Source organism: Thalia democratica, chromosome 4 (assembly GCF_965202585.1).
Source record: "Thalia democratica chromosome 4, ktThaDemo2.hap1.1, whole genome shotgun sequence".
Classification (NCBI taxonomy): domain Eukaryota; kingdom Metazoa; phylum Chordata; class Thaliacea; order Salpida; family Salpidae; genus Thalia; species Thalia democratica.
Window position 1 is genome coordinate 29,499,491 of NC_139168.1, and position 21,502 is coordinate 29,520,992.

Here is a 21,502-nt window from a genome sequence, read left to right on the forward strand (position 1 = left end):
TCGTTGAAGTAGGATATGAAATTACTGTTTAAGTTTTTATTTAATAGTCAAAACAAATAAATTCTAGAGCAGGGTTTCCCAAAGTGGGCGATATCGCCCCCCTGGGGGCGATTTTAGTAAGTCGGGGGGCGATAACTAGTAAGGGGGCGATTTTTAAATTTTGGGCTGTCATAAAATTTTTACTTTTTATATTGCTATTTTACTAATTTTAGCTTGCTATTAAATATTTGACCCTGAGGTAAAACTTAAACAAAAAAAGTTTATTTTGTTTATGTAAAATATAAAGAAAAAAAAATCAAGTGTTTATGACTCCTACTTTCAAGTAAATTACATATTTTCTAACATACATTTTCTTATTTAACAATTACATAGATCAAAGACGATCGAAATCCCTCTCACCATTTTATAACCTGATATATATGTTATTTGGGATCATAAATGGTTTCTAAAAATATATGTTATACATTACTAAATTTCTAGGTAAACTGGCAACCCTGTATACTTTTATTTCCAATTGTCTTTTGAAAAGTCACTAAGTTAGACTAAAAAATAAAACTATTCAGGGTTGCCAATTTACCTAGAAACCTGGAATTTGACAATTTAGGCCAAAATTAAAACCTAAAAATTCTAGAATTTTTAACATCAACATATTAAGTAGTCAAGTTTCGATTTGACACAAAAAAACTTTCATATAGATAAAAATATGGATCCCTATAAAGCAGATCTTTTTGAAGTAAACGACTTACAGGAAACCTCCTCAGACTTACAAACTAACCTTGAACTTAAAGTAATTTTTTCCAAAGAACGATATGAAAGCTTTTGGACTCAACAAAAACTAAGGCAAAAGTATTCAATCATTTGAGAGGAATTTAGATTATTGTTTATAGTTTTTTCTTATAGCTATGTTGTTGAGAAAGCTTTAAGTTCAGTTATCAACATCTTGAGCAAAAGATCTAATCTATATATTTGTAAAGGAGGCTGTATTTTACTGATTAAGAATCAGATTAGAAAAACTTGCAAACAGTCATGAACCTCATCCTTCAGATTATATCAGACTTCAGTAGCAGACATTATTTTTTAAATTTATTTTATTTGATCTTTTAAAATACTTCTTATTTAACCTGGTTTGTATTGTATTTAAGTAGTCTTTTTATAATAAAAAATTTATTAATTTATTTATTCTACAACATATTGCCTAATAAATATTAATTACGGTAGACTTCCTTTTGAGTTCGCACTTTTTACCTAAAATAAAGTGCAAATTTATATTTTCTAAAATTTAACTTAAATAAAGTCTATTACTATCTAAGTATTAATAAAACAAAAAATACATAATATTTAATAGCTTATATAGATCTATTTCTTTAGTAAATGTTCGTATTATGTTTTAGTTGATTTCATGTTTATGCATAACGTTATTGCATATAACATATTTAAATTTATCATTTTGTAAAAAAAATGGTATTATTTTTAAGTTTGCACTGTTTGATTTTGTTCAAAGATTGTATAGATTTGATGTCTCTGTTTGAAATGACTTCAAATTTTTCATTTAAAGTATTCTTAAACTCAATTTTTTTTTCTACCTGGATTTATTATTGTTAAAAAATCTATATATCAAGGAATTTTAAACTGTTAATACAACTGTTTTTTGTTTTATCTTAATTTTTAATATATTAGTTATTAGAATGTGTTTTTTTTTTAATAGTTCAACACTAGCTTTTAGTTTTTCACTATTTTCTTCTGGTAAATTATTATAGGCTAATAACTAGAGGAAAAAAAAAATTAAACAGTATTAAATAAGCCATCAAAAAGACTGCTACAGTTACAAAACAAAATTTTTAGCTAATAAAGAGAATTTATAATTGATTACTTTCTGTTAACAGAATTAACTGTAAAACTTTTGTTTTTTTTTTAATTTAAATTAAGAAAAAAGAAAATGTTTAAATTAAGGTTTAGTTTCCTAAAGGTTATTCCAAGTCAAATACTATTTAATGGTATTCTACTAAAAAACATATAGTTTAAAATTAAGTTTCAACTTTACAACTAACTTGCTTATGATATATCTTAGCATTTAAATTAATAATTTTACTGCATTAACTGTTCATGTGCATTAACTTTTACTGCATTAACTTTTCATGTGGGTAAATCAACCGGTCGGTCAAACTTCCTCAAACTAGATCAGAAATTATATTTTAATATTCATTTTATTATGTGTAAAATAAACTGTTCATTCTTTTGCAGTTTTTTAATCTCTGGTATAGTAATTTTCGAACATGCCTATTTAAAAAATAATTTAAGTATTTTGTGCGGCTTAAATAAGTTACTTAGTATAAACTTCTAAATGTCCGAAATTCGTTATATGAGAGATTATTATAATGTCAGGTTTAAGTTAAGATTTCAGATGGGTAACGTACGGTTAAGATCCAGTCAAATTTCGATCCGCTAAGTAACTTGAAAACTACTTGTGCAAAATAAACAAAATTTAGTTTTTTGATACTTAAAATTTTGAAATACGCTATCAATTTGGTTTTCCGTTCACAATAGTATTTCATAGATCACAATAATGCTATATAATTTTATTACAATTTTGCTCAAGTTTTTTAATTTTCATATATGTTATTCTTTTAAATTATGCAGCCCGCAATTACATTTTTTAAACGAGTTGAAACTAGAAAAGATTTTTTAGTAAATATGAATTGCTGACTACAAAAATTGTCCACCACTACCCTAAAAGTTTCATTAGTTTCAAAACAATTCATATCTAAACAGGATTGATTACAGATTACACAAGGCTTTTTAATAACTAAGTATTTTAATACACTTTACTGGGCTTATAAGAAAACAAATGTAACTTAATTTCTCAAGCCCTGTAAACTACTTTTAGCACAGCCCAAAGTGCGTGCATAAGAAGTTCCAGACTAAATTACATTTCTAATACAATTTTTTTGGCTCAAAAGTGCGTACTCCTGAAGAGAAAAATACTTTATAAGTCATGGGGGGCGATTTAGAAAATGAGTTTGGGAAACCCTGTATTATAGTGTAATTCAAATAGTTCAATTTTCCACGAAAACAAGTTTAAAAAGATAAACTTTAGGATGGGTACTTTTAACCAGCGTCGTTCTAGTTACGGTTTTTGTTTAAAGTTCTTTAGTTTCCACGCTTACTTACATCCTTATTTTTTACTTCTTCAATAATGTTTTATTAATCTTTATTTTATTAATAATTTTTTACCTTAGTGTATTTAATTTCCGAAATATTACTTTTTTAGTTACTGGGTCAGAATGAATAGTGCTGTAGCCCGTAGATAAAGTGGTACATATTTTCAACTTTTCTATAAATAGAAAAATTTTTACAAAAAACAAATAGTTTTTACTTAAGAACTTTTTTGTAAGTGCAACATAACAAAATTTTAAAATTAAACAAAATATTAATTTCTGCTTTTTTCATATTGTTCCTATAAATTCACAACTTTTAGGTTTAGATAAAAACATACAAAAAATTGTTTCTTTTTGGAGATCTAGATCCAATATTTTTATTACTATCATACTTTTAACATATTATTTAAATAGTTTACAAAATTTTTTTATATACAGCATATTTTAGAGCAATGTGTGTAATTTGTAAACTATTATTTTTTTATATCGAATTAACTTTAAAGTTCCTATAGCCCGTAGAAAAAGTGGTAATAAGCACGAATCAGTCCTCACATTATTCAACTATGTTCACAGAACTCTTTAGATTTGATATTCGGTACTTATTTAGTACCAGGTACAAATTTCTACTAAATGTTTTTAACAGTATAAAAATATAGAAGTTTATAAACCCAAATAAGCTTCAAATTATTTCTGATAATTAACTTCAAATAAGCTTCTAAACCTGTTAGTAATTTTCTTTTCGTTGAATACTTAATCCTACGTACCTTAAGCCTAGTGTAGCTTATGTTTTAATACTATTTTGATTATTAGATTTTATTCAAAATATCATAAAACAAAATACACTTATTAATACTTTGTGTTAGACAAGTCTCTAGTTAATAAGTAACACAACTTTCCTAATTAATTTAAAGGACAACTTTAATTGTTATGTATCTATGGTCGCGTGTTATCTTCTACTTAAGTATTTTGACTTATATATTTTTACTTACGCACAATACTAGTTTTTAATGTTAGCACTACAGTATGTTTCGAATAATTATCTGTATGCCTATATGAAAAAATAAACAATTTTTACAGTAAATACTTTATTTATTAAGTAAAATGTATACAAAGCATGTGTAAAAATTTAAACTTAATAATGCATCCACCTAAAATAAAGATCACCTTAACGTAAATATAAACCTTTTATGCGACAAAAAGTAATAAAAATTTTTATAAATAGAAATAGGAAAAAAGTTTAATAAACAATACGTATTTTTGTCACGACAATAAAATATTTCTTTTTATGAAAATTTAGCTGTGGACAACTTCACTAGTTTGGACTGAGAGTTAATAGCTGTAGCGACTGGTCTTTTTTGGAGCTTTTAGCTGTGACCAAAACCTTTTTTAGCAGCGATTTTAAATATAACGGCTGGTTTAGAGCTTATGTCAATAACAGCATTTTTAATATGGTCTTTGCCTAGCTGGCAACTTGGCTCAGTTCCGTAACACACCCTGACAAAATTAATATTATATTTCCTGCCCGGAATCTCAGCTGAACTGACGGCCAATTACTCGGTTTTGCCGGCAGTTGCGGGCTCCAGCTGATGGTGGCCGCTTCTTCGGCGTTCCTGAATATTTTCACAGCAAATGGCGCACTGTAAATACCGGAATCAACTTTTAGAGTTTCGAAGACAGAACATTCGCTCCAGTCCGATCAGCTGGTTTCGAGCACGCGCTTCAGCCCGTAACGGTGTCTAACGTCTTCTCAACATACTTGCCTCCCTCAAAATCGATAACTTTGTGCTTCGGATCAACTTTGGGAGTTTTGACAATAAACTTGGTGATTTTGCAGCAATTTTTCACAAAAATGGTGCACGCGTGGTACCACTGACCGGTGGGATCGAATCTGTCCAGAGGTTTGTCGGACAGAGCCTTTGGAGTGAGATTAGAGCTTTCCGGAATTATTGGCGAGTTTTCAGAAACCGATGTTCCGCCTCCAGCTTTATTGTTGTCAAGTTGCGCTTCCATTGGTGGCAGTGCGGCGGTTGGAGCATTTGGTGGTGAGGGTAGCGGTGGCTTTGGTTGAAATTCAGTGTGCTTTTGAATTCTTTACCTCGCTCGTTTGGTGGTTGTTCCAGCAACTGCAGTTGAATTTGGTAAAACGAAGCATTGTCAACAGCGTTCCACGACACACCAAGGCTTCCAGACGTTGCTTCAGACAGCGCAAGCTTGTTCGGAGTTAACGGTCTGAACAGCTCAAGAAACCGCGTGTCATCACGGCACACTGGATTGCATGGATCGTCCTTCCTTCCACCCCAAACGTGCAGCCTGTTGTCCGCCATCGTTGCTGATTTTCACTTGCTTAGAGGTCCTTTCTGAAGTCTGCAGTTTGCCACTTAAAACACTAAAAATCGACAGCTGGTGCATTTTGACTTCTGCGACGGCACAGGCGAGCCGGGTGGAACCCAACCCCCGAAAACGAAAGACTTTTCGTCAACAAGCGTGCTCGCGAGCAGTTATCTTGGCAACGGTGACACGCCGCCTACTTTAGGTGCAAAGTACATGAGTCAACATCGAGCACAAGAACATCGCTTAGTCGGGGGGTTTTTATCATTCCTCCGTATATGAGCGTTTTTTTTTTGCTACCGTCTTTGTTTCAATAACTCAATGCGGCGTAGGCGGAGTGCCGTACGTATTCGAATCTTCCAATTGCACACGTCGTAGTTTCGCAACTCAATGCTGTACAAGTACTCCGCGTATGTTTCATCTGATCTGAAAACTGTGAGGCCTCCAAACAAAAAAATTCTGTTTTCTATCAAAATAAAGCTGAGATCAAATCTTGGTTTTGGATACTTCCCATTTTCCGGAGGACCAGGGTTTAATTTTTTCCACTCCCAGTTAGTGACATTAAGTTCGTATATTTTATTTGAAAGTCTGCCATACCCTTGCAGTCCACCAAAAATAATTAAGCGATATCCATCATTCACAATACCGAAAGAAGCAATTCCTTTAAGACTGTTTTATTTTTCGTTTCGCACTACCCAGCAATTTTTAACTGTATTATTTACATTAATTCCCTTTATCATGCCTTTATTTGCATCACCTAAAATAAGTATTTTCTTTCCATTATTCACTGTCCAAGCTCTATGACCATGACAAAGCTTAGGCTTCTCTACTCTGGACCACGCACATTCACTATTACTTGCAGAACTTGGAATTTTGAAATAAATAGCCTTGCTAAATTATTATTAGCCACTTAAGTTAAGAAACTTGTTGGTTATAGCATAACATACATCTCCTCTCATAACAAAAGTTTAATTTTGTCCTGATAAATATTAAATGGAACTAAAAGCTATATAATAAAAACTATAAAAATTAAAGTTGTAATACATTTTTTTTCATTGAACAAAATTGAATACAATAAGTAAAGCGTTTTGAAATAAATTAATCAAGATTATTGTATATTTTTTACTTTAAAGATGACAATCAAAGTTCTCAACATAAATGTAAGGAGAATGATCAATTATAAATTTCATTAACAATACGATGTTTCACTCGCTTGAAACTAGTCAAACGAGATCTTTAAAATCTTATTCAAATTCTTTTTTCCAACTAAGCATTTATTCAACTGATGATCTCGTTTGACTAGTTTCAAGCGAATGAAACATTGTATTGTCAATAAATTTTAAAATTAATCAAGATTATTAACAGGTTTTGTTTTATAGAATGAATACTATTTAGTACTAACTCTTAAAGTTTTAATGGTTTAAAAAAAACACATTTGAATGCTTCTGAAACTAGCTAGCTTGTTAAAACAAATAATAAACTTATATATATTAAAAGATTAAATCTAACTAAGACAATGAAGATGTACAAAATAGTTTATAAATTTAATAAAACTTTGTAAATTTAAAAGAAACTATTTTTTAAAACAGTATAAACGGTACAGCACATAAGTATTAGCTTTTCAAGTATATGTACAAAAGTTGTGTACTATAAAAATTAGAGTTGCCAATCTTTGTTGCAAAATAAAAATCTAATTCATTGAAAATTAACTAGTGTTCAAGGTTTTATACTTAAAATCTGAATAAATTATTACTTATAAAGTTGGACTTTTTAGGTGTTGGTATTTTTCAACTACATAACAGTTAAAATGTTTAATCTACAGAGTCTAAAAACCATTTTGTAAAAACATAACTATGTTTAAAATTACCCATCATGTTCTAAAACTATTTATCAAGTAGCTGTTAAAAGAACTTAACAACTCAGCTATTTAATACTTCCTTTAAATCTTTTATAACTTCAAAATAATAAACCTTTACTTTCACATATGCATGGCTTCATAAACTTTTTCTTAACAATGGTTAGATTAAAAGCAAATATTTTTTTTAGTTGTAACATAATAAGGTTTAGTATTTTAAATCATCTGAAGAGAAAGATTTAAACATAAGGTATTTCTTAAACAAAAAAGCTTCTTAGCTATTTCTCTGGCAATATACTGGTAGCACAAATGCGAGATTGGTTATGACTCAGTTGCCATAATTTAATTTTTTTGTCAATTAGCATGTGATTTACATAAGAGCGAAAAAAGAGCAAAATTATGGCAACAGTGGCTACGAGCGCAAAAAATACTCGGGCATGAAGTTTTAAGTTTAACTAAGTTTGTTTTATATTCTGAACTCTTCATCTTTGGCAACCCAGACCGGTATTCATACAGTAATTTGTTTTTAAGCTGGCGGTTTTGTACGCTAGATTTGCTTCTTTTATATTCTAAATGTATTTTTAATATTAAAAGTAACTTCATTTATAGAGAATTTAATTTGAAAATTATTTCACACTTAATTTTAAAAACGCTGCCTTAACTTTTTTGATGGTTTCAGGGCTACCACATTTTTATAGTGATTTGAACTTTATTGCATTCTTACACTTTGTACATCTTTTTTAGAACAAAACAAAAATATAAGTGTAGATTTAGTACTGCCTTATTTATGAGGGCTCTGCTTTAAAACTGAACTAAGTTGTATATGAGATAGAGATGCTCATTAAAAATTAACACCTGGTATACGCTTGGTACCAATAGAGAAAAAAAACTAAAATAAATTAGTGTTTTTAATTGTATACACCTCTAGTTATAACTATTGATAAATCGTTTGAAAATACAATTTTTAAATCTAAACTGGTTGCTGATATAATTAAGTTTTATATCTATTAACGCGTTTTACTACATTTTTTAGAACCTGAAATTTTTTTTTTACTTTTCTGTTTATAAAAGGTTATCAAAATTTTCTACTTTTTAACTAACTTCAAAATAAGAATAGAAAGGTACAGTAACAAACTTTAGTTTAATATAAATTTTATGAACATTCTACATCAAAAATTTTATATATCTCAAATAAACAATGAAAAAGCAAAACAAGGTGTTCAAAAAAATTGAAATTTAATACTAAATTACCATACTCGATCAACAACAAACAGAAAACAACAGTTGTTAACGGAATAGTTTAATTAAACTTTATACAACTTAAATCATAAATCAACACTGTAAAAAGCCAAACTGAGTGTTCAAACAAAACGCTTACAAGCGCTTCAACCCCAGCTTGTGCTCCATCATCACGTGGGGGTTTCCCATCACCTCGCTGTTCGCCTGATCGCTGAAAACGTGCTCCGGCGTCACGTCACAGTCCTCGCCGTTCAAAATGTCGCGGGCCAGGTTGTTGGCGTGGAAGCAGGGAAGCCTGAGCATGGCCTGGTTGACCGCGAACTTCTCCATGCTCAGCTTCATCGGGCCGGCCGCACCTTGTGTGGCTCTCAAGTTCTGCATCTGCTTCTGATGAGCGTTGAGCTTGGCCGGTCTGCTCTCAAGCGGGTGGACGAACCTCCTGACTTTGTCGTCTTGATGGAGCCCCTTCTTCATCGAGCACTTTACTCCGTATTCGGATTCGGCGGTGGCTTCTTTAGTGATGAACTGATTCATGGCTGCTTTGAAGTTTATACTACCAAAAGTATCTGGAAGTTAAATTTTTGGTGAATAAGAGATACACAACTGTTTTTATCAAGGTTTAATAGTTAACACATGTAGTAAAGAAAGTTAGATTTCTATGATAAATATCACGAAACTTGATAAAAGCATCAAAATTGTAATGTAAGTAATTTATATATTGAACCTAAGATTTCTAATATTTTTTATTAGAATATTTGATTTTGTTTAATTAGAGCTTTTTCAAAATACATTATAAATTACATGTGATGGTTATTTTAAACTAATGATAAAATATTTAATATTGTAAGATTGAAACAGGGTTTTGTAATCTGAAATACCTCATAATGTTTATAAACTTGAACCATAGTATAAAAACTTTTTTACTCTTTATTTTGATAAAAAAGTAAACACTTTTTTAAATTTAGTGATCTGACTTTAACAATAAGAAGTTAAAAAGAAGTTTAATTAAAAAATTTTCAGCTAAAACATTCAAGTATATGAGTGTTCTAAATTTTAAGATATCACTTGAACAAATTTATATATTTTTTAACAGATGTTAGTCAAGTAAAATTGCATTTTATGTAAATAGAAAACATTTACAGTTTGTTTCTTAGCTCAAATTAGAGTTTATGAAGATCTAAGTTTTCAGTTTTACACAAGACTGCTACTATTTCAGACAACTATTATTTTAGAATAACTACTCAAAGCTTTGTAATCAAAGTTGCTTGCCTTCATTTTAAACATTTTGTAAACTAAAAACAAAATAAATATATAACACAATCAATAAAATAGTTTAACTGATAAAACTTTGTAACAATAAGTTCATAATACTGGTGAAACTTTGAAAGTAAAACTAACTAGATTTTTTTTGTTTTCTGTAATACTATTCAGTTAGTTAAACTAATTATGTAGTTTTTTTTTTCTTTGCAGAGAAATATATTTATGAATAGACTTTGTATCTGAATCATTAACCGTATACTGAAGCAATAATTTAACTTTTTATTTTTACTTCTGCAATCTTAATGCTATTAACATAAACCTGATATTTTGCTAACTTTTTCATATAGTAAAAATGTTAGAAATATTACTTACCATCATAGCAGATTTTTGACTAAAATTTTTCTCTCAATTGTTATTCAATATAAAACTAACCTTAAATTTTCTGAAAATGCTCTTTGCATTAAAAAAAAATCATATGTGATAGTTGTTAAAAAATTTACATTTAAGAATTCTAAAACCAAAAAAAAACCTTTTTTTCATTCATTTTTTTTTAGTTTTACAACACAGTTGTATACTATTTAGGCTACAAGGGGATAAAAATTTTTTAATTTGATCATATTTTGTAGAGTATTTACAAAGTTTTTAAATTTTTACAGATTTTTATTACTCAAACTAATTTTTGAGATATAGCCAGATAAAGTTAAAATTACAATAGGTTCCTTGTGGAAGGGGAAAATTAAAATATGTAGTATATTTCTTTTTATTTAAAATATTACAATCAAAAAAAAGATTGTTTAAAAAAAAATTGAGACCTAAGTTCAAAAATTGCTTACAAGAGATTTTTTTAATATTTCAAAGAACATTTCCTGAAAATTCAAGGTATTTATCTCAAAAAATTAGGGAGATAGATTTTTTGTAATTTCTACTTATTCACTGTTTTAGTTTTTCCTTTAAATAAAGAACCTAATATACTCTTTGACTTTAAATCTGTCTGAATCTTAAAAGTTAGTTAAAGTTTTTTAATCTGTAAAAAGCAACTTTGTCTTATTAAAACTCTACAAAATGAGATCATTTTGTAAAAATTTTGTTTATCTTATGTCCTTAAGCTAAGATAAAACTGAGGAAGTTTGAGAACTATTGCTTAAAACTGTAGAAGAGTATAGATTACAAAAGTTATGATTTTTTAAATAAAACAAATATATCTTAAGAAGCTGATTTAAAAAAAATCATTTAAATGACCAAAGCTATAAAACAAAAATTTTTAACTTAAAACTAATTTAAAAATTTGTTTCCTAAAAATTATTTAAAATTTATTAAAGATTAGACTGAGAAAGTTTTGAAATAATTGCTCAAAAACTGAAAGAAAAAGTAAATTTTTAGTGAAATAGTCAATTTTTGTCTTTTTAGTTTGCCCCACCAATAAAAAAAAACCTATTGATATTTCTACATTGATTTTTGATACCTCAAAAGTTACTTTGAACTTTAAAACACAGTAAAAAAAAATAGTAGCCTAGTTCTAAAAGTAAAAAATAAGACTTAATTACTGTAAAAAGTGATTTACTATGTGGCCATAATATAAACCAATAGCTAAGTCAAAATTTATTTCCTTGTAGCTTAAAAGCTCATCTTAAGAATATTCAACATGGGATAAGGCACATATTTTAGAAATTGGTCTTATTTTAAAGATCTTTTTAACTTTAGTTGCTTTTTATAAATTGAAATAAGACTTTGAGACAAAGGGGTGCAGAGTCAAAGAGAACTATGTAAGAACCAAATTAGAGTGCAAAATACTTATTTCCTGAAAATCTATTTTCTCTTACAGTTCTCAAGCAGTTGATCTCAAAGTTTTTATGTCTTATCTTAAATTAAAAATAAACAATCTTAATGTCAGCATTTTTGAGACATTTTGCCATTTTCACCTAAAAAACTGACTTTTGATCATTTTGACCCCAAAAAACTGACTTAGACTGAATTTTTAGTTTATCCAAAATAAGTGACTTAGCCTAATCCATGGCAACCCTGAATAACTACTACCTTATAACCTGAGATTTAAACTGTTTTTTAAAACAATCTCTCATTTGTTATTCTATTTATAGGCAATAATTGTCCATAGCAAATTTAATTTACACATGACTGAAGTGAATAGTTTCAGTAGAACAAAAAATTTTGAAACAGTTTTTTTTTTTTTTTCATTAAGGAATCAAAAAAATTAACTTTTTATGGTTGCAAATATCTTTAATAATCACAATAAAAGTATCAATAAAACTAAATTATCAGAAACTTTATGAACTGTATACTAAATGTAATACTAAAGTTTTTATTGCAAAAAAAACTATTGAAAAATTAAATATAAGAATATTCAAGGATTTTTCCATTGATTCAATTTATTTTAAGATGTTGTAATCATACTGTACTGTTACATGACAATTCAAACTTGGACAGTTAAAATTCTTAAAAATTTATTCAAAAGGATATATCTCAAAAAGTAATATACATATTTTTTAAATAAAGAAAGAGGTTGTAGACCTTATTAAGGGCATGGGGTCCATACTTTTTTACTTAAAATAACATTACAATATGAAAGCTTTAAGTACAAACTACAAGCTAGTTTTTAAAGAATTGAAAAATTTTATTTTACTTTTGAGATATTGTAATTTTTCTAAAAAGTTACTGATACAAACGTATGGACTGCAAATTTTTTGGGGCAAATTTTCTTGGAAATTCAAAAAATTACTAAAAATCTATCTTCTCCTTCTATTTCAAGCTAGAGATCTGAAATTTTCAGTTAACTTTCATTTTATAGTTTAAAAGAATTTGAATGTTGCAATTTGTAGAAAATAGATGATTATTTAGCTTATTATAAGCAGGGTTGCCACAGATCAAGCTAAGAAAAATTTCTTGACTTTTCCTGACTTTTTCCTGAATTTTCTAAATAAAACTCTCAATTTAAACTTATTCTAAAATACACAATTTAAATTTTTAAAATTATATAACACTTTCAATCTAATTTTAATACAGGTTAAAATAACTATTTTTTTTGCTGAATTCAATCATCAAACTTTGATTACATCACATTAACCATCTGTGTACAATTGATGTACTTGCAATAAACAGCTCTATCAGCAAAATACTTGTTTTATTACCTTATAAACACAGCTTGTCTGAAAAAAGACATAATTTTTTAGCGTTTCTTGATATAAATGTATTTGAATAAACAAAACGACATATAAGGAACTTTAACAACTCAAACCTATAAAAAATAAAGAACTTAATCAAACACTATTTTCTTTTAAAATACGTACTAAAATTTATTTTCTCCGTTTTGTTAATAGCACTTTAACCTCTTCACCTAATGAAGATATGGTGTACACCTCTCTTATAACTTATTTTACAAATTTAAACAACTTTAAAAAATTATAAAGATATAAAGTATACACATCTACTTGTTACATAAAATACTAAACTAACTGCTTAATTACAAAGAAGACAACTATTTACTTATACAAAAAACACTTTGATTCTAAAATTATGCTAGATAAAATTTTGTGTATATATCACAGTTTCACTATGAAAGTGTCCTTGCCACAGATCATCAATGCTAAAAAGCATACAAAAAATTGCTTGGTCAAGTATCTGTCTAATATGTAATAGAAAAACTTTACAAGTTTAGAAAGGATAGTTTACTAATCTTTTCCAGATGAAGGCATTAGAAATTAAATAATTTCTAAATTTCTACGAAAATTTTGCAATTTTTTCTGACTTTAAAGGATTTTTAATAATTTTTTTACCATTTGAAGGCTTTGGAAAATAAGGAATTTTGTAAATTTATACTGACAAAATCTTACTTTTTTTAATTTTGTCAAATTTACCGACTTTTGTCCTAATCTTCTTTCCTGACTTTTGTCATTTTTTTAGTTTTCTGACTTTTCCTGACCTTGTGGCAACCCTGTATCAGTGTCAGCCGGAAAAAGTTTTACAGATTGTTAAATTCTGTGAGTTTTCTGCTAAAAAATGTGAAAATACTATAAAACAAACATCTATTGTTTCCTAATTTAGTAAAACTTCCAATAAAAACTATTTTTTTTAGGTGTGGCATGTTTCCTTTAATTTAATTATTTTCATAATATACAGCAGTTATATTATTTCATAGAAAAATGAATTTTTGTACCTATCCCAGAATTGTTAAAAAACCGTGTCCTGGAAAAACATAGAATTTTGAACCATTTTTATATATTAAGTAGTAAAGTTTTAATTTGATACAAAAAAACTGTTGTATAAATAAAAAATATTTGTCATCATCAAAATTTTTAAAAAAACACATTTAGAGAAGCTTTAAGATATTTTTTAAATGTTGTTATACTATTTAACAGATTTGTTTACCTTAAACTTAATTTCAAACTAAAATTAACCCTAAAACGTGTAACTTTGAAAATCTGCAGAAAATTTTCCAAAAACATTTGGCAACCCTGCTATCCAGAAAAATGATTATCCAAGCATGTATACAGAAAAATCTTGTTCAACATGTCCGAATAAGTGAATAAGCTCTGTATTTGCAGAATTTTGAATATCTTACTGAAATCTGTTTACTTCAAATTTTAAGGACTTGTTAATATTGTTTCAACATCTAAAAGGGTTGATAAAGGTTTTTTTGTTAACTTCTTAAAGGTTTTTAAAAACAATTTTTTTATTTCATTTCTAATATAAAACTTAACTTCAGTTAAAAGAAAACTGTGCTAAATAGTCTAAAAACATTGAAAAGATATTGTAGGGCTACTTTAAATATGTTTTCTTTTATGAAAACAATGATATAATTTTTTTCTTTATGAAATATTTTTGGTATCTAATCAGAACTTTGTTACTTTACATGTAAACATAGTTTAAAATTCCAGGTTTTTCCAGTTTTTTTTTTGCCTTAATTGTCAAATTCTAGGTTTTTCCAGGATTCCAGGTTTTGACCCTGATTAAATCAACTTGTAGAAAGCAGACTTTTGAGAAAATAGAAAGACAAAAGAAAATTTTAAGACAAAATTTAATAGAAAAACAATTATTTTGTTTATATTTTACAAAAAATAAACTTACAAAACAGTTTAGAACCATGTTTACATTAAGTTATTCAAAATTTACTGAAGATTATTCTGAGAAAGTTTTTAAACATTTGCTCAAAATCTAAAGAAAAAGATTAAATTTTATGAAACAGCTTTTTTTTTTTTTGTGCTTCCGACAAAGCCGTTTGAGCCCTCTAAATTTGATTTCTTATATATCAAGAGTTACTCAGAACTTATTTAAATGGTAATAAGAATTATTTAAGTAAAAAAGACAATTTCTAAAAAAGTCTGCCTATGCCTTAAAATTTAAAACAAGTAATTGTTTAGATTCCTATTCTTAAACAAATTTTTACTTTTTTGTCAATATTTTGTTTAAAAAAATAACTATGGTTTACTTACAGTAAAACTTCTTAAAGGTTATATTAATTCAATATATTTCATTTTAAAAATCTTAGGTTTATGTTTGCTACATAAATATTGAAGAAAATATTTTTGACGGTTTATGAGAACAAAAAATATTTAAGTTTTTATTGTTTATAGGATATAATGATCACATAAAATTAATGTATTTACATTATAAATAATTTGGTCTGACAGTGTATAAATGTTTGTAGATTAGGGTTCCAAATTTGTTTTTGTAAACAACCCCTTTGCAGAATTTTTTGTAATTACCTAGGATGTTGTCTAATCTGTATCAAGCTGAAATTAAATTATACTTGATATCTTTTTTAACTATAATTTTAGGCTAAAAATCTATATTTAATAAACATATAAATAAAATTAAACTTATTTATCATAAACTAATTAAAATTTATAAAATAAAATAAACATTTGATCGCTTTTATTTACAATATAATGCAATTATAAAAAACAATAATTTATATTGATTACAATACTATAAAACAAAGTTGTTTAATATCTTAGTTTATTATTGATAAATTTAGTACTTATGATATACTTATATAACTTATTTAAAACAAAGTATCTTTTTAGATTAAACACATTAGGCTTAAAACATTGTTTTTTGGTCTAAAATTATGGTTGAAAAGTAACATCAAATGTAATATAATTTCAGCTTGCTATTAGTGCAACATAATCCTAGTTATCACCAAAATTTAAAAATAGTTGCCACCATTTATCAGATACAGCACCTTTACTAGTTAATTTACTTTTATGCTGCCTTAGTAATCAATGTCACCTTATCCTATCTTGGATGTAAAGTATGGTAGGAAATTCCAAGAAAACTAAAAGATCAGAGCTACCTTGGAGCTTTTCAATCTGGACTAAAATTTTTTTTACTTAAAAATCAATCAGATAGAATGCAAGCTTAATTTTCTCTATATTTTTTAACAATTAAGATAATTTTTTGTTATTGGTATATTTGTAATCTATTCTTAGGCTAATTGATGGTGGTTTGACTGGGTGTGGGCAATATTGGCTTGGTTTTGTTTTTTTTTTTAATTTGGGATTTAGTGTTACTGTTTTGTCTCCATTGACTATGTGGCAAAAAAAAGGTTTTCTTAGTTTTTATTTTACTTTACTAAATTCTAATATTGATTCATGAGTTAGATGAAAAGCGATTTTTTACAGAGGTACAATATAATATTAACTTTCTTTAATAATTTTAGAATTTATTTACTTGTTAGTCTATTAATATTATTATTTAGAAAAAAACAGCTGATGTCCACTATACAAGTAATAAATGTTTTAAGTACGTACAGTAATATTTGATAGTGTATCTATTATTTTTTTTATTGAGATTTTTTTTTAATATATATTTTTTTTAAAGTTTCTTGATCCATTATCAAGTTTACTATATAAGTTATATTTTACTTTATTACTTGTTTTTTTCGTTAAGTTTATTAGATACTTGTTAAGTTGTTTTTATGTAAAGTTTATTAGATAATTGTTAAGTTTTCTTTAAAATATATTTGTACATTAAAAAGTATGATTTCATCTAAGGTAGATATTTACATTGCCTTAAGTTTTTACAGCAATTATAGTTAAGAAAATTAGCAATCATAATTGAGCATTAACATATACTAAAAGTACTCTTTTTTTTTTTTACTTTTTTTTTTCTTTAAATAAAATTAAGCACATACTAAGAAAACTTACAGATATTATTTAAGTACAGTATGATTTATAATTTTTGTTTTATACTGTGCTAATTCTTATTTTTATACTTAGAGATATAATATATGTTTTTTTTTCACTGCATTTCTATGACTTCTCCCTTTTTATGTTATTATGGAACTTTATATTGCATTTTTTGTGGTTGTTCTTGTAAAAAGAGCAACAAAAAAATGTGAACGTACATGATCGTAAAAATTGAAATCTAGTGGGAGGAGACGGTGTAGTGCCCATGGTAGACTATGGTTTCCAAGGTGAATATTGGCAGAAATGGGTATAAAAAAAGAGTGCATACAATTTTTTCTTTTAAAAATATTTTTGTTTTGAGTTTATTTAAAAAATGATACTTAAAAAAAATTGATTAATAGTATTATTGATTTTTTTTTTATCTTAAGTTTCATTTTTATTGTTTCAATTAAAACTGCTCAAATATAGTTATAAAATAGTTGGTGTGAAGCTTGATGACCGAAAGTTCTTTCTCCACACCAATCCATTGACCATAGTTGTGAGCGCTCACACTTTTATTTCTTTCTTTCAATAAAGAAGGGTTTTGTTTAGTTTTGGAAACCCTGTTGAAGACCAAAGTGTTGAAAATAATCTTTTAAGTAGTTGAAGCTTTTTAGTTTTTGACATGTCACTGATAAGTAAAATTTTTTAAACTAAGTAAATAATCAATAACAGTGAAATATAAACTTTTGAAGTTAATGAAAAACATAAAAGCAATTATATATAAAAGTCAACAATTAATAGTATGTATTTTTTTTTGGATTGAAAATTGAGAAAAAGCTTCAATAATCATCAATATTTGAGTACAAGCATGAACTTAGCCTAACAGCATTTTTAAGGATTTTTTTTCAATGTCCAAACTTTAGATCCAATTATTTTCCTTATCTTAATAGCTAATTAAAAACTTTTTTTTTATTCTACAGAACAGTTTTTTTTTTTTATTTTTTTTTTTTATTCATAGGATTGGGGTTTGACTTTTTGAGTGGGGCCCCTTTAAAATTTTGAGTTTTTTTCTATTTTTTTATTTATACAAGCTTTTCTCCAGAATTTATCAATGAATTAATGAATTTTTTTTTTAAACATACTTATTAAATGAGTTTAAAGATGTCATTAGTTTGTTTTTTTCAATTTTTTATACCATAAGCCTAAGTAAATATTTCAGAAAATTTTAAATTTGCATGATTTTCCTTTCTTAGATATTCAGCTTTTTATGCAATAATAAGATATTTTTTTAAATACTTTTTATTTTTAAGAGACTTCTATAGTTAAGTTTTATGATGTTGTTACATTTTTTCTAAATTAATTATTGTTTTTAAAATATATGAACCATACAAGTTACAAACTCTTAGCACTTGAGACAGAAATCCCTCAAACAATGTGGCTAAAAATTTAGGTAAACTTGTATGGGTCAAATATTTTAAAAACAATAACTAATTAGAAAAATATATAACAACATCACAAAACTTAACATAGAAGAATGTTAAAAATATAAACTATTAAAAAAATATTCTATTCTTTCATTAAAAGCTGTATATCTAAAAAAAAAAATTGTGCAAAATTGGAACTTTTCTAAAAAATTAATTTAGGCATATAGTATAAAATATAAATTTGAAAACAAAATCAAGATATCTTTAAACTCATTTAAATTAGTATGTTAAAAAAAAAAAAAATATTATTATTTTTAGATAAAAGCTTGTATAAGAAAGAAATAGAAAAAAACTCAAAATTTTTAAAGGGGCCTCACTCAAAAAGTCAAACTCCAATTCAATGGATTTTTTAACTAAAGAAAAAAGACCATTCTCTAGAAAAAAAAAGTTTTAATTAGCTATTAAGATAAAAAAAATAATTGGGTCTAAAGTTTGGACATTTTTAAAAAACTCTGTCAAGCTGAGTTCAAGCACTTAATTTAGAAAGTAATTAGAAAGTATATAGAAAGTAAATAGAAAGTAAATAGAAAGTAACAGAAAACACTTGTTATGCATTATTTGCTTTTTTGAACAACTCTAATAAGTTTTAATTTCCCTAACAAGAAACTTTGTGATTTCAATGTAAAAACATTAATGTTCAATGGTTGGTTGCGATTAATGCTGCTTTAAGTATTTCTACATTGATTTATATTATTTTAGCACAGTTTCTAATTTTATTAAATTGCTAAAAAAGTTCCATATTAAAAGATAATAATAACAAAAGGCTCATTTGAGACTATTTAAAAAGATTATTGTTGTAAAAACTTTTTTAGTTATGTGTAAAAATAGAAAATCTATGTTCCATATCTAAATAAAATTGCTACACTAATTTAATAATTTACTTTAGTTCTATTAAAAATATAGAAACTTAAAAACAATAAATTGTTCATGTTTGTCACTAAGTCATTTGGCACTGAAACTAATCAATAACTATCGATGGCAAAACAGACTAAAATTCAACCATTAAAGCTTTGAACTGTAACCAGAAAAAACTCAATACAGAGAAAAATTAATCTGGTTTAACTTTGGTATTTAAAAGGTATTAAGTTTGAATTCTATTATCAATATTTATCTAATCCTGATTAATATAAATTTCCTTAACTATATTTTTAAAAGATTTTTCAGCAATACAATTTTAAAATACAGTCACTAATTGTGGATCTACGCACTCGTTTGGTTACACAATCTAGTTTAGTTACTCATTTAAAATTCTCGAAAAATTCAAAAAAACACTCAAAAACCTACGAAAGCAAAAATAAATCTATCGTTTACTAACGTTCTCTCGTAAAATCACGCACTTTTGCTGTCGACACAACTTGTTCATTGGTTTTACTATTTTTAATATAACTTTTTTTTTTCTTTGTTAAAGATATTATTTTAGTATAGTATTATAAATATTGTAGTATTTACAAAAAAACATAATTAAACAAACTTTTTCTTCTTTGGTTTTTAATGCTTGTATCTGTAATTTTTTTATTCAAATATCAATTATATTTATTTAAACTAGTCTTAAATGTTTTATTTAATAACTTCAAAAATCAGCACATCTTTGTAATCAAAAATAAAATTTTGTTGATACAAACTAAGGTTTCACAAACTACTTTTCGTATCTGCACCTTTGATAAAAAAATTAAAATAATCGCCAACATTCTATAACCTCATGAAATCTAGTGTAGTTATCTGCTGTAATTTATTCCTAAAAATGTTTATCTTTTTTTTATTGTTCAACTCCAAGAATTTCTAGTGTAAATTACTGTCTTACTAATTTTCGGCTCTTACTGCCCACTTTTTAAAAACCGCCTTCCTTTTTGCCCCTTTAATCACTTGTTTCGTCCTTCAATTTACTCAAATTGCCTGAATGAGGTTTATTTTTCCCCTTTTGGAAAACCTGATTAAAACTAACATACTTGTTTGAGATGAATTTAATAACAAGGACATAAGTTTGTTGAACTAAAGTTGAAAAATGTCAAGTTTTCTGGCTTTAGTTTAAACTAGTATTTATTTTTGGTAGCTGGTTGTTTTCAAAATTAAAATTAAAACTTGTATATGTAAATAAAGTATTAGTTTCCTTTTCCACATTAGTTTTACGTAAGGCTAATTGCTTTCGAGTGCACGACTATTCGAAAAATTTGAATTCTAAAAAAACAAGTTAGGACCACAACTCAAAATAATAGATATTTAAAAAACTTTAGAAAGGGATGGTAGGCCAAATTAATTTATACAAACTATTTTTTTTATGTGGTGATATAACTTAAACACGCTTTACAAATAGTATTTTTTTTTTCTAAAATTCCTTATTTAATACAATAAAAACAGTTTGTGCACTACTTTATTTTGTTTAAACTGACTATGTTTATGTGTGTTAAACGAGTTAACATATCTTAAAGAAGTTCTGTAAAAAATACAAATACTGCAAGGAAAAAATGAAAAGTATGATAGGTGAGTGTGTACTTTTTGAACAGAAGGTAACCATAATTAACATTAAAATGAATTGTCTATGTTATTTTTAAACATCATATCTCATAAATTGGTAGATTTACAATCGTTTTTTTTTTTTCAAATGTATAAAATTTTTGTAGTTGTGGCCCTTTAAACATTAAAAAAATCTTTTGTTTGACATTTATTTAAAGTTGTTTTATATTAGTTTAACTTGTACTTTTGTTTATTAAACATGTTGTTAATTATTTTTTTATGTATAGTTTGTATTTTTTAGGTTTTGTTTTTTTTTTGTATCGTTTTAGTTGGACTTTTTTCTGATGAAAATTGGTGAAGTATATTTGAAAATTAAAATAAATTTTATGATTTATTTGGAAAAAGAGATCTTAAGTTTTAATTAAAAAAATACTTTGCATTGCTGGTAATTGTATTTTCAAATTGGTAGTTACTTTACATTTGAAAATAATACAACTTCTTAAAAACTGGTAAAAGTATGATTTTTACTATTTAAAGTAAAAAAATTTTCACATTGTTTTGGTAAAAATATTTTTTGAGGTCAACTTTATAACTACATAAACAATA

General features: G+C 26.5%; 1 protein-coding gene and 1 pseudogene across 1 annotated transcript; both read right to left on the reverse strand.

The window, feature by feature from the left end:
* Positions 1-5,533: 5,533 nt before the first annotated feature.
* Positions 5,534-8,028, reverse strand: LOC145833221 (host cell factor 2-like; annotated as a pseudogene).
* Positions 8,029-8,493: 465 nt separating this feature from the next.
* LOC145834562 (proteasome maturation protein-like) lies at positions 8,494-10,260 on the reverse strand. The gene is made up of 2 exons (XM_082942014.1): positions 10,210-10,260; positions 8,494-9,143 (listed from the first exon to the last, which is right to left on the reverse strand). Exon 2 carries the CDS (start codon positions 9,109-9,111, stop codon positions 8,713-8,715), a length of 399 nt encoding a protein of 132 aa, XP_082798140.1. The 5' UTR covers positions 9,112-9,143; positions 10,210-10,260; the 3' UTR covers positions 8,494-8,712.
* Between the last annotated feature and the right edge of the window lie 11,242 nt (positions 10,261-21,502).

Excerpts from the sequence above, each read along its gene's own strand:
- LOC145834562 (XM_082942014.1), bottom strand. The coding sequence starts at position 9,111 with ATGAATCAGTTCATCACTAAAGAAGCCACCGCCGAATCCGAATACGGA.